Raw genomic sequence first — 12492 nt, 5'->3', positions numbered from 1 at the left:
CGTTGTTAGTATAAAGTATTATAGCACAAAGCGGGAAAAACAGGTGGGGCAGTAGTTCATTTGATTAGTTTCTGAATATGCACAGTGTTGTACAGCAAGTGCTGCTACACTGTCTAAATGCCAGTGTGAAGTCGATGGGGAAAAATGTATTTATTTTTTTAAACTGTGATGTATTTCCACGTGAAACATTTTATCAGAGAGGGTTGGTGTGCTCGCTGAGGGTTTTTTAGTTGATGAAAGGTGTCAGCGGTGAAACATTTGTGGTTAATATCATTTTTTCCGGCCTGTTCGTGTGCAGTGGTGTAACCAGAAATCAGAAGTCATTTTAGAAGCAGGCAAAATTACATTGTCTTTTAAATGTGACCAGAAACATGAACTGAAGTGAAGAAGGTCCGTTTTGATTATAGGTTGGCTTGAAGTTAACTGCTTTGTGTTAAAGCACATTCAAAGCTGAGAAAAGAGATTACTTTGCTTATAGTAGAGGAACCTGAAAGCCAAAAGTATTGAACTCAACACTGCATGAGATGGTGATTTAGGAAAAAAGTGGATTAAGAAACAACATATCGGTAGTCTCATTCTGTACGTACTAAAAATTATTTTTTTCTTTAGCTTTTTTTTTTAGCAGCTGTGTATGTCTTACCCAAGTTATTGAAGTTACGTTACTTGACATGTGCACTGTGTGGCTATGAAAAAACAGAAATATTGGGCTTGGTTTTGGTAGATACTGTTCCGGAATTGGGATTAGGAAAGTCGAAAGTAATCAATTAGGACATTCCAACTGTTGTCATGGGCTTGCTCGGTTGTGGTCACTTTTATGAGAGCACTGTTTGAGTTTGAAATTTGAATGGGCAGTGAAATAGAGGTCAGCTGTGAAGCGCTGTCGAATGGTGTTTGATGAGCACAGGATCGTACATATACATTGCTCACTGTGCCAAGTAGTGCTTGCATATTTTATTGTTTGCCAAAAGAAGGTTTAAAGAATCTTCTGTAGAAAGAAGATTTGAAAAACTCCTTTGTGAATGCCAACCTGTCTGTTGTTCACCCTGCCAACTTTGCTTACTGCCTCTGTGCTTGTACATGGGGTAGCTCTGTGGAAGCTGCTGTGCATGAAAGCTCTCCCTCTTGAGTCAGTTACCAGGAAGCCTTGTTGGCTTTCCGTGGAAATAGAAGTGAGGCCGAGTTGAGTGAGGCCCTGGCAACTGCTTTTACTTTTCAAACAACCGGCATGTATCAAGTCCACGCTCACAGTTTGTGGCTTTCCTTAAGTACACATAAATGTGATGTATATCTGAAATTCCACAAGCTTTTGTCAGCATTAGGTGCCTTCCAGCACTGTTCAAATGATCTAAGCACCACAGTGCACCACTCAATGTTTTACCATTAGTGCTTTCAGTTAAACCCACACAGGGAGACCACAGAGCTTTAGCCAGTTGACAGTAGCGTCATTAGTCGCTGATTGTTTCCGTTTATTTGTGATCGTCTTTAAGCTGCATGGGTTACACAGTAATTAGTAATTGGAAACCAGTTTTCTTTTAATGTGTGATATTAGTCAATATCATGCATGAGCTCTGAGGTATGGTGTACATTCTGCAGCAGCATGAGGTAGAACTCCACCTGTTGTGCTTGTTTTCTCAGTCTGCACGGAGCAATTTTTATTTAATCCTGTTGAAAGCCACAGCATTGGCTGCATATCTTGCAAGAACGATGTTCTGGTTTTGCTTTGCTTTTTTTCTCCCAACATATAAACACAGCCTAAGGGCGTGATCAGACAGTATTAAGCTGCACAGTGATGTGGCGTTACATTTACTTGGAGAAAAGCCATCAGTCTGAAATCTTTACCTAACATGGGAAATTTACCAGTCATGCTGAATGATTGTTGAAGCTTTATTCCAGTAAAGCAACAAACCAAAAACAAAATGAATTTGAGTGTGATGTTTATCAGCATTCTCACTGTTACTGGGTCTGTTGTGAGGCAGCTTTAAGAATTTTTAAGAATTTTGGTAGATGAGATAAGATTCTTTGTTAGTTTTGAGGTCAGCAGTGGTGTTTCATCTCTCGCAGTCCTTTAATTCTAATCTAATCTAATCCCTCTCTCTTTTGTTTCTCTAGTGCATCTGCATCAATATGGAACATCCGGCCTGGGCATATCTCTTGCATGATTGACGAGTAAGAGGCATGGGCCATATACGAGATCATCTTTGATAAGTGAACAACCTCCCAAACTAACATGGACCACAGCCAGGCTCGGCCATGAGACTAGACACCTCCTGAACTTCCTCCACACACCTGCGTGCACACACACACACACACACACACACACACACACACACACACACACACACACACTCACGCCAACCATGGCTTCCGTATACTTATGGAAGCTATCATCACAGAAGCTGGGCTTCTTCCTGGTGAGTTTCGGCTTCATATGGGGCATGATGCTGTTGCACTTTACCATCCAGCAAAGGACGAGGCACGAGAGCAGTGCACAGCTACGCATGCAGATCCTGGACCTTAGCAAACGCTACATCAAAGCACTGGCTGAGGAGAATCAGGGCGTGATGGATGGACCTTACGTGGGCACCATGACTGCGTATGGTAAGATCTTGACTTATTTTAAGTAGTTGTATAAGTGGAATGCTTGTTTAGCAGTTAAACAACTGTTGGAATGTAGGCCAATCAAGTGTGTAAGCTACTGTTCAGTTGTATGAAATGTTCTACAAAGTTGATATTATTAAATTATAAGAGTAGCACATAAGAGGCGCATTTCTTAATAGGATTAGGCAATATTATTAACGTATACCTTGATTCTCTGTACTACTCTTCAGGTATTTCAATCACACCCATTCTTAACAGAGATATATAATCAAACATACAGCCTTGCAACCTACATAGCAATTCACCTAACTTGCAATCCACGTTTGCCACAAGACAGCTTGTGAAATTTCTTCCCTGCTTGATCTGCCCTGGTCAACTATAAGTGCTATTATTCTAAAATGGAAGCATCTAAGAGCAGCAAACTGGCCCAGCAATGAAGCAGTAGACTACAAAAACCCACAGAGGGGGACCAACTTGTCCTTTGTCACTTCATGAAGGTGAAATGACAAAGTTTATAAAGGTGTGATGGTCAGGTGTCCACATACTTTTGGCCATATAATGTAGATCCTTATGAAACATCTTGCCAAATCATATTATTGCTCACATAATTTTGCTGCTTTAAAAATCCATATTTTATCATTTGGCTTTGAAGTAGTGTTGATTAGTTTCCAGCAGGTCTCACTGATGGTCAACTGATAGTCAAACATTTGGAACAGAACCATTTTCTTTGCAGTGAATCAAGTGATTGCATTTTCTTTCACACTGATAAACAAGCATGTGCAAGTGCCAGAAAAAATTGCCATCTGAAGCTGACCATTAATTTACCTCATATTGCTGCCTGTAACTTTTTTGTTAGGAATATGCCAGGGAGCTCTTACTGTTGAAGTGGAACATTTTGTTGGTCATTCTCGTGGTCACATTTCACATGTTCAGAGCCCTAGAGCCAAGTTATCTATGTCATCTTTGTTTTACCCATCAATGCAAACATATTGTTGGTCAGGACTGGTCACATTGCAACAATATCATGCGATCACATTTGATCTCATGATAATGTAACAATCATCATGCGTAATATTTTTGTCACTGTTCTGTTATCTAGACTATTAATATTTGTATGATGCTTTGACATTGGTTCAGCATGCAGGCTAGAGGTCGTGATTTGAGCAATTTACATTTTATGTAAGAAAGACCACAGTCCAGTGTTGGTTTCCACAACCTACTCCAAAAAGCAAAAACATCCTATAGTTCATTCATTATGACCTTACAGTTACAACAGCTTGATTGTCATCTGTTTCATGTTTTTAGGTGACTAACAATCCAGAAAGGCAAGTTGGCATATCATAAAGACTTAAAATACCTAACTATCTTTAATTAAAACTTGGTTTTGTAGGCACACATTAAAAGTGATGAGTTGCAGCACATCTTATGTGCATGTCTTTTAATAGAACTTTGAGCATTAACTCAAAAGTTTAACAGGTCCACATGTATAATGCAGAGCGACAAGTTCCTGGCCACAAACCTTTAGTTCTTCAGCAGCATATATTTGTCAGCTAACAGCTTTTTGTTGGGATGGATTAGCAAATTTTAAAACTTTGTAGGTGTGGCAGGAACCTCCTGGCATTCTTCTGAAGTCAAGGGTGTTATTAGGGAATAAGTCCCCTCTTTGCTGCAGTAACAGCTTCTATTCCTCTGAGATGTCTTTACACTTGATGTAGGAACATTGCTGTGAGGATTTAATTGCATTCAATTATGTTTAATTGCATGCAAGAACATTAGGGAGATCAGGTACTAATCTTGGATGTCAAGTTGTAAGTCATAAACACCACTCTACCTCATCCCAGAAGTATTGGGTAGAGCTCTATTACTCTAGAGAAAGCCGTTTCACTTCTGCATAGCCATGCTGCTAGCTTTATACCCCTCTAGTCAACAAGCATGGTGACCACTCTACACTCATGACCCAGACCCGAGCTTGTTAATAAGTTAATGAATCAGGTGTGCTAGAAGAGATAAAGCACAGAAATCACCAGGCCTGAGATTGGGAACTCCTGCCTTAGACTCATGTGTGGCTTTTCCAAAATGTTCCATTCTGTATGTCAGCATTTGTCAGTACTTGCCTACAGAGATTGTACAAACTGTGTTTGTGCAATTAAAAGCCTGTGTCTATAATGAGTGCACCTTAAAGTAGCTAAATTCGCTAATTAGAAGATGTTTACAAACTTCTGGGCTTAGTGTAGCTTTAAATTAAAGCTGGCGTTGCGTGTTTTAGTGATTGTCTGTTTTTCTCCCAGTCAAATCCAGTTTATTGGAGTACAAAGCCAAACATTACTTACAGACTGTACCGTATGTTTTTTCATTTAAGTCCTTCAGGCACTCTAATCAGTCTGCCTTTGTTTTAGTCAGAATCCCACATATGGGCAAGGTGATTAAGGGCTGTATGCAGTTTATTGCCCTGTGAACTAGTATGAGAAGAATAGAAATGGTTAGAATAGACAAGAATAGAAATGTTGAAATGTGCAGTATAATGCAGGTTGATCACAGACCTGATCAGTCAAATGGGAAAAGAATGCTTATTAAGCCAGTTTTTGTAATTATAATGTAATGGAATTTTTTTCATTACAGTCTCTGCCAAGCTCCGCTACATTTTCTCAGCTCCTCAACACTTAGGAAGTACTGCTGTCTGCCCCTGCTTCAAGCCTTTTCAGCAAGCCGTTGTTTAAATGTAAAGCTCCAGTTGCAGTTGAAAAGTTGTAACTAGGGACGTTCAAAAGTGGGATTCTGTCCCATACAGTATGTGGTTTCTACCAAAAGCCAAAAACAAATTATAGAAATGTTATTGTCATTGTCAGATTTGTACAAGCTTGGTACTTAAAATTCTTCTTTACTGCAAAGGCAGAAATGGGCTAAAGCAAGCGTTACCACTACCTCATTGAGTCATCAAAGGTAATACATAAATTAAACATAAACATTGTTTATGTCGTAAACATTGTTCATGTCCTCGATGGCATATGTAGTGTGTGTGTATGTATGTATGTCTGTATGTTTTATATATATATATTTATATATATATATATATGTATATATAATTATTAATATACTAGACATTTTGTTTATTCAATATTAACACTTTTCTCATTAAATAAACACATACTACATAAATATATAGATTTTGAAAATGTGTCTTGGGTGCTGTATATATACACCCATATATATATATATGCGCAAGTTTTGTTTATTCTGTTTAAGTGCATAGAGCCAGTCTGGTTACTGAGGTAGCCATGCCTTGCACAGAAACAGTAGGATTGGAGAACAGGCAAGCTGAAAAATTACTGAGGCAGAATGGCAGTCGGGCCTACTGATTGAAATATGCCTACTGATCTGTGTCTGCCGTGGCCCACAAATACTAATTCTCCTTAGGGAAATTGACAAGCAGGCGCGTTTGACGACTCCATCACATTTGTAACTGTAACAGCAGGGTTAAAGAAGATTTGACTTTATTGACTTTGGACGCAGCAGGCTCGATCTTAAACAGGAGAAAGCTGCAGGGGCGCCAGTGTTACACCTTTTACAATGCAAACAGCTATCGATAAGTTATTCATGCTGCTAATGGAGGCACTCTGTAGGCCGAGAGGCCTCATTATGACCTGCAGATTGCTATTGATCCAGGACCAGAGCACATCATCAGGCATGGCTACCTCACCCTTAGACAGCCGCATTAACTCACAGGCTCTTTGAGTCCGAAGAAGGAACTTTTTAAGGGTGAGCTGACAATTGTGCTTCCGCAGTATCTGAAGGTGTGTGATATTAAAAGAATATAACATCACGAAACTTGAAGAGGTTTTCATGATATGTAATATATATTACTGCACCTGTTGTTGTTTACAGGATACCTGTTATTGGGAGAAAAATATGTCTATTTAAAAGATTCAAAGTTTCAAAATGTACAGTTCACTTCCCTGTCCATAGAGTCCACATATGGAAACTTATTTACATATATACACCTGTTTATCCTACAGCAGTTGCGTGGTTTAGTTTAGTAGAAGTAGACATCGAGGGAGGATATTAAAATGCAAGAAAAATGAAGGTGCATGCAGTTTTTCAGTGTTCCTTTGTTAAGAAGTGCTGACGATACCCGTGAAAAAATACCGGCCGCATTCCAAAACCTTGGCTGCAAACTAGATGGACTGCATTTCTAGACCACTATATCACTGAAAGCTGTTGCTGTCAGATAGATGTTTGGGAAGCAACCAAGAAATGAGCCTTACATTCTGACAAATTTTGAGGATGTAGCGCTACCAGTATACTTCGCAGTCTTCTGTCACTCATAATCCACCCATAACAATGTTGCCCAAAATAACAAAGAGGAACTGCCTGCAGATGAAACCACTTTTGTAGTATTTGTGTTCAAATGTAAATTACTTTTTATCACCTGTTTTTCAAAAGCTTGCACAGGTTAAAATTTGTTAAGCCAGTCAGTGTTTGTGGAAATGGCTTGTTAGACTGGTTAGGCTGGTAAAATATACAGGGCACACTTTCTTTAGTTAGGTATCTGTGTGCAGTGTGAGTGTATAAATAGAAGATTGTGAAATGCAAATGGTCAATGAGTTGAACAGACTTTAGCTTGTTGAAAAGTATTTAATTGCCAAAAAAAAGGTTTTGCTTGCCAGATTGCTTTCATTCACATAATTTCTCCAGTATTTTTTGGCACTTTCTCCATTAATTTTTTCTTAGCTCCTGCGACACGAAAAAGTGGCTTTAGTAGACTGTTCCTCTTTGCATTGTCTAGCACAAGTTAGGCACCTTGAGTGGATGGTGCTACTAAGGACCTACCCTTCTCAGCTGCAGCCTAGCTTTTGGGATGCAGCTATCATCTTATTGCCCACCCCTACCTGTACCTACTCCACACAGTAGCTTCATTCATCTATGGATCTGCACAAGCTATTCATCACAGGTGGGTTAAAGTGCGTCACACAAGTCGTCATCATTTTTTCTTGTGTTGGGGCCTGGCTTTGATCGTGAGCCGTGCTCCTCAAGGGAAATGTCAGGAGTGTAGAATGTTCCCCTCGTGAATGTTGCTGTGCTTTTAAGAGTAATGTTAGTCTAGATCCAGCAAGGTTGACTCCACTGATATGGTAACGTTAACCCAGCACGCCAAAGCCCACATCTCAGAAAGAGAGTAAACCAGCTTACTGCTTTTCAGAGCAAACACTAATAAAACTATGCAAGCTTTAGATAAAATGAGGGGGTTAAAGTGAAACTCTCAGGACTGTGATTTAGATGCATTACCTCAGAGCATGTGACACGTTTAAAAAATAGCCTAAAGGAAACTGGCGTTACCTGCTCAGCAGGCCTGCAGATTTCTCTCTATTTCTAGAGTTCTATTCTTTGTATCTGTAGGGCATCTGTAGCTGCCACAGCCTGGTGTATTGTAACACTTTCCTCTATGTTTTCTGTGCCTTGTCCCCCAAAATCTTGTTAGATGCAAACCTTATTATATTAGTTGATTTAAAAGTATTTAAATTAGTTACACCAGTAAAGGAATTTGCAGATGTTTCATGTATATGTTTCTAAGTAAGTGGTGAAGTGATAAACCTTTATAAAATGTGTAAAAGACACACAGTACAGCTGAGATGAGTACACGTTTGGGTGTGAAGTATTTTTTGAGCGGTTAAAAATGTGGTCATATAACTATGGTTACCCCCTCGCTCATTGACGTGGGTTGACCAATTTTCAGTTTGTAAGACGATTTGCTTAAAGATGCTGTTTCCTCTACTTTGCTGGGTCGCTTATCTCATTCAAACAGTCTCACTAACATGCCTAACTCTGCCTTCTACGCTGTAGACTAGGGTTCAATCCCCCACCTGGAGTCCTTGGGCAAAATTCCTAACAATACCTTTGCCTACTTGTGTAAAAATGATCAAACTGTAAGTCACTCTGGATGAGAGCATCAGCCAAATGCCGTAAATGTAAATGCACTGCACAATAGGATGTTATAGAGGACTTCACTGAGAAGATATGGTCACTGTTATAAACGATGTAGTCAAAACTATAATAATCACACTCAGAGCAGGTGTGATGCACAGTCTTTAATGGCACATGAAGGCAATGAAGCAGTAATGACACCTGATCTGTGTCTCATTAATAAAGGGGTGCACTGCAGTTTGTCATTTCTGGTGTATCAGGGCGCTGAGAAAAATGTAATTATCCACCTCGCGCTCCATGCTCATCATTCGCCTAGCTGCTCTGTATGTTAATGCAATGTGCAAAGATTCAAACTGCCCAAAGCAAATTCTAAAAATGAAATTGTCAAAATGGTATGTCAGATAAGAAAATCAGACTGGTAATGTGTATACAGATTAACCTGACCTTTGTATTTTCACTCCTCTCTTCTTTCCTTCTGTGAAGTATGCATGTCATTTTCTGCCATCTTTTACTTAAGACAGTCAATTAAAAACACCTTCTTTATATATTTATAACTGGAAGTTTTAGAGGACGTAAGTTTGAACCTCCTGGTATACACCTCACCTTTGACGAGGTAGCCTCTCTAGGACAGACAAGTTCGAGTTGTTAAAGTTTCATGCAGTAGGGATTCGCATTCTGACTAATTTTCATTCAAGTAAGTGCAAGAGTTAATAAAAAGGCAGCGGTGACTGGGCTATACGCATCCAAAAAAAATATTAGTAATATATTATGATAACATGAAATAAAAAAAAATGTATTCAATTATACATGAGCTGTCTCTTGTAATTTAAACTGTAACTTTAAAATTGTAACTCCATGTCTTTATTTTTATTTCTGTCTAATGCCAGCTATTGCATTTTTAGAGTAGCTAAAGCTGCACTACCTGTCTTCCCAGTCACACCCTTAACAACATGTTTGTTCTTTGTCTTTGGCAACACACTCAAGTTGGTCTCTTAAACTCTGTGATTCGTTACAACCCCGTCAGGCTGGACCTGCCGATGGTTCTGTGGAGTTTGAGGTTAAGGCGCTCGTGCAAAACTATTGCACTTTGCAGCCCTGAAAAAAAAAAAGCTAATTCATTAAATGTTTGGTCAGGATATTTTCTCCTTGACTTTCTTGGTAATGCAGTATCACAAATACCTGAAAAGTGATTGTAGAATTCAAGAACTGACTCGCCATCCAAGTGTTCACCTCGTCTTCGGGAGCTTGAGAGTTTGCAGTGCTAGCCAGTGCATGCATTTTTATGTCTGCTATAACAGAATTGGTAGTTAGGATTCTCTTCCATGCATGTTGAACTGTCCTGTGATGCTGCATTAGCGGCAGTTTGAAAGGATGTAGTGGCACTTTACATGTCCCTGAGGAAACTTTCAAGCTTAGAAACATCGTGTGAAAAGGAGACCTAGACAGCTAGCAGGATTATGACTAAATTGGTGCACAAAATGAATTCATGTTCAGTATTAATATTAAAATTGATTTTATTTACAAAAATCCATCTAAATTCTGGAGCCCAAAACCTTGCTTTAGTAACTCACCCCTTTACACACACTGTCTTTGAACGTGTCAACGCTGAAGCTTTAGCACACTTGCCTTTGCTAAATAAAAGCAACATGCCCTTAGGTCAGCCGGAATGGGAGGGTTTTATTTTGCAACATAAAAATCATTAACAACACAGGCTCATAAAAGTGCTGTGTTTAGTGATTGTGTCTGAAAACGCCTGGCAGATACCTCTGACTACTGCAGTCATTCCTAATGTGATGTTAGATAAAACTAATAGATTATAGGCCATTAAAGACTATATCAATTAATGACTAAAAGCATTTTCACAAAGAAGAATGATCTTTCATAATCTCTCATACACTGTGTAAAAATATCATGTAGACCCCTGCTCTGCACCAGGAGCTGGGGTCTCTCCTTGCGTTTTCCTCATGATCTGTGCCGTCATCGAGCAGCTTGCTCGATTTTGTTTTTCAAAGTAAGAGGAGATGGCTGTCTGCACTTTATCTGGGATCTGTGGAGCTCCATCTCTGCTGTGTGGCTGACAAGGAGTCTGGTTCTCTTTGAGCCTCTGAAGCGTTACCATTGGCACAAGTCCTTTGTCCTGTAGATCAGTGCTTCTGAATCCAGTGCGCTTCCTTGCTCTAGCACACTTTATTCAACTCACGACAGGCGAGACAGTCAGGTAATGAATTAAATCTCTTGTATCTGAGCAGTGAAAGCGCAGAGAACTACATTGCAGGGTTCCCAGGAGACTTGCATGCAGAAGGCTGTAAATAGTTTAAGTAGCCGAGAAAAGGTCTCCTTTACAGAGTGTGCTGAAATGTTAACGACTTGCTGGAGCATGACAGACTTTAAATGTCATTTCCAATCATCTCACAGATATGGCATGAAAAAAAACCTCTTTCTAATGAAGATTCTGACTGCAATTTCTCTTGAGACCATGCCTCCCCTATATCTTTTAATACTGCTAGTAAAAGCTGAGGTTCTGTGAAGAAGGGGCTTGATATTTAAGCAGTTTGTTTTATCTGATCCTTTATTATCCATATTTATTCTCAAATGTAAGATGTCAACAAGAGCGCAAACGGGTTTGTGGTAGGCAATATGATGATATTGTATTGTTACAATAAATTAGGCTGCAATATGCTTATGTGAGCGTATTGTTGGATATGAACAGTACTTGCTTGAATACTGACTACATGTTTCGTTGCAAAGTGAGCAGAATTAGGCCAGTTTAATTGGATTTAGCAGAGTGCAGTTGGTAAAACAGGAAAAAAAACATGTTTTTATTATTATCATTACTATTATTACTATAGAATATTTTTGTGGCACGTTTAGTCTGTTCCAACTTATTTTGTTTTTCTGAGATTTAATATCATAATGCATGCCATGAAATTGTCTTCAAGTGTCATAACATTGTATTTTTGCTGTATCATCCACCCCTGTCTTGAACTCAAATGAAAAACTAGTGGAATCAGTTACCAGTAGGATTGCTCTGGTCTGATCTAAAGGATCTGCATTTGCCAAACCCGGCATAATTGAACGGATTAAATATCATGTGTTGAGTATGTCTTTGCACTAACCATGTTCCTGCTGTACACTGGCAAGTACAGTTGAAGTGATAAGTTTACATACACTTTAGCCACATTCCTTTACACTCAGTGTTACACAGTAGTGTTTTTCACTATCCTAGTGCATATTCCCTCTCTTAGGTCAGTTACGATCCCTACTGTATTTTAAGAATGTTAAATGTGAGAGTAATATTGGAGAGAGTGATTTGTTTCAGCTTTTATTTCTTGTATCACATTCCCAGTGGCTCACAAATTTTCAAACACATGATTAGTATTTGGTAGCATTACCTTTACATTGTTTAACTTGGGTCAAACATTTCGGGTAGCCCTTCACAAGCTTCTCACAATAAGTTGCCACCAGCTTTTTCAGTCCTGTTCAAAAATTCTCTGTGGGATTGAGGTCAGAGCTTTGTGATGTGCACTCCATAACCTTACCTTTGTTGTACTTAAGCCACTCTGCAACAACCTTGAAAGTATGCTTGGGGTCTGCGTCCATTTGGATGACCCATTTGTGCCTCAGCCTTTACTTCCTGGCTGATCTCTTGAGATGTTGCTTCAGTATCTCCAAATAATTTTCCTTCGTCATAATGCCATCTATTTTGTGAAGACCAGGGCACAGTTCTCCGAAAAGTAAGATCTTTGTCCTCATGTGTAGTTGCAAACTGTAGCCTGGGATTCTTATGGCATTATTCTTATGGTTCCTTGTTGAGTGCTCTTTCAGGTCATATTGACATAGGATGTTTTACTGCTGATATAGATACTTTTGAACCGGTTTCCTCCAGCATCTTCACAAGGATGTTTGCAGTTGTTCTTGAATTTATTAGTATTTTTCACACCAGAAGTACCTTCTCTAGGAGACAGAACACATCTC

At 39.2% G+C, this 12492-nt stretch overlaps 1 protein-coding gene across 1 annotated transcript in view; it reads left to right on the top strand.

The window, feature by feature from the left end:
• mgat5 (alpha-1,6-mannosylglycoprotein 6-beta-N-acetylglucosaminyltransferase) overlaps nucleotides 1-12492 on the top strand; it is a 155065-nt gene that overhangs the window by 21763 nt on the left and 120810 nt on the right. Inside the window, exon 2 of the mRNA XM_017694627.2 lies at nucleotides 2110-2598. Within this exon, the coding sequence (XP_017550116.1) occupies nucleotides 2358-2598 (241 nt within the window). The 5' untranslated portion in view covers nucleotides 2110-2357. The remainder of the gene's footprint in view (nucleotides 1-2109; nucleotides 2599-12492) is intronic.

The sequence above is a fragment of the Pygocentrus nattereri genome, chromosome 25, assembly GCF_015220715.1.
Source record: "Pygocentrus nattereri isolate fPygNat1 chromosome 25, fPygNat1.pri, whole genome shotgun sequence".
Taxonomy (NCBI): Eukaryota; Metazoa; Chordata; class Actinopteri; order Characiformes; family Serrasalmidae; genus Pygocentrus; species Pygocentrus nattereri.
Note: the sequence above shows the minus strand (reverse complement) of the source record. Positions and strands in the feature narration are given on the sequence as shown.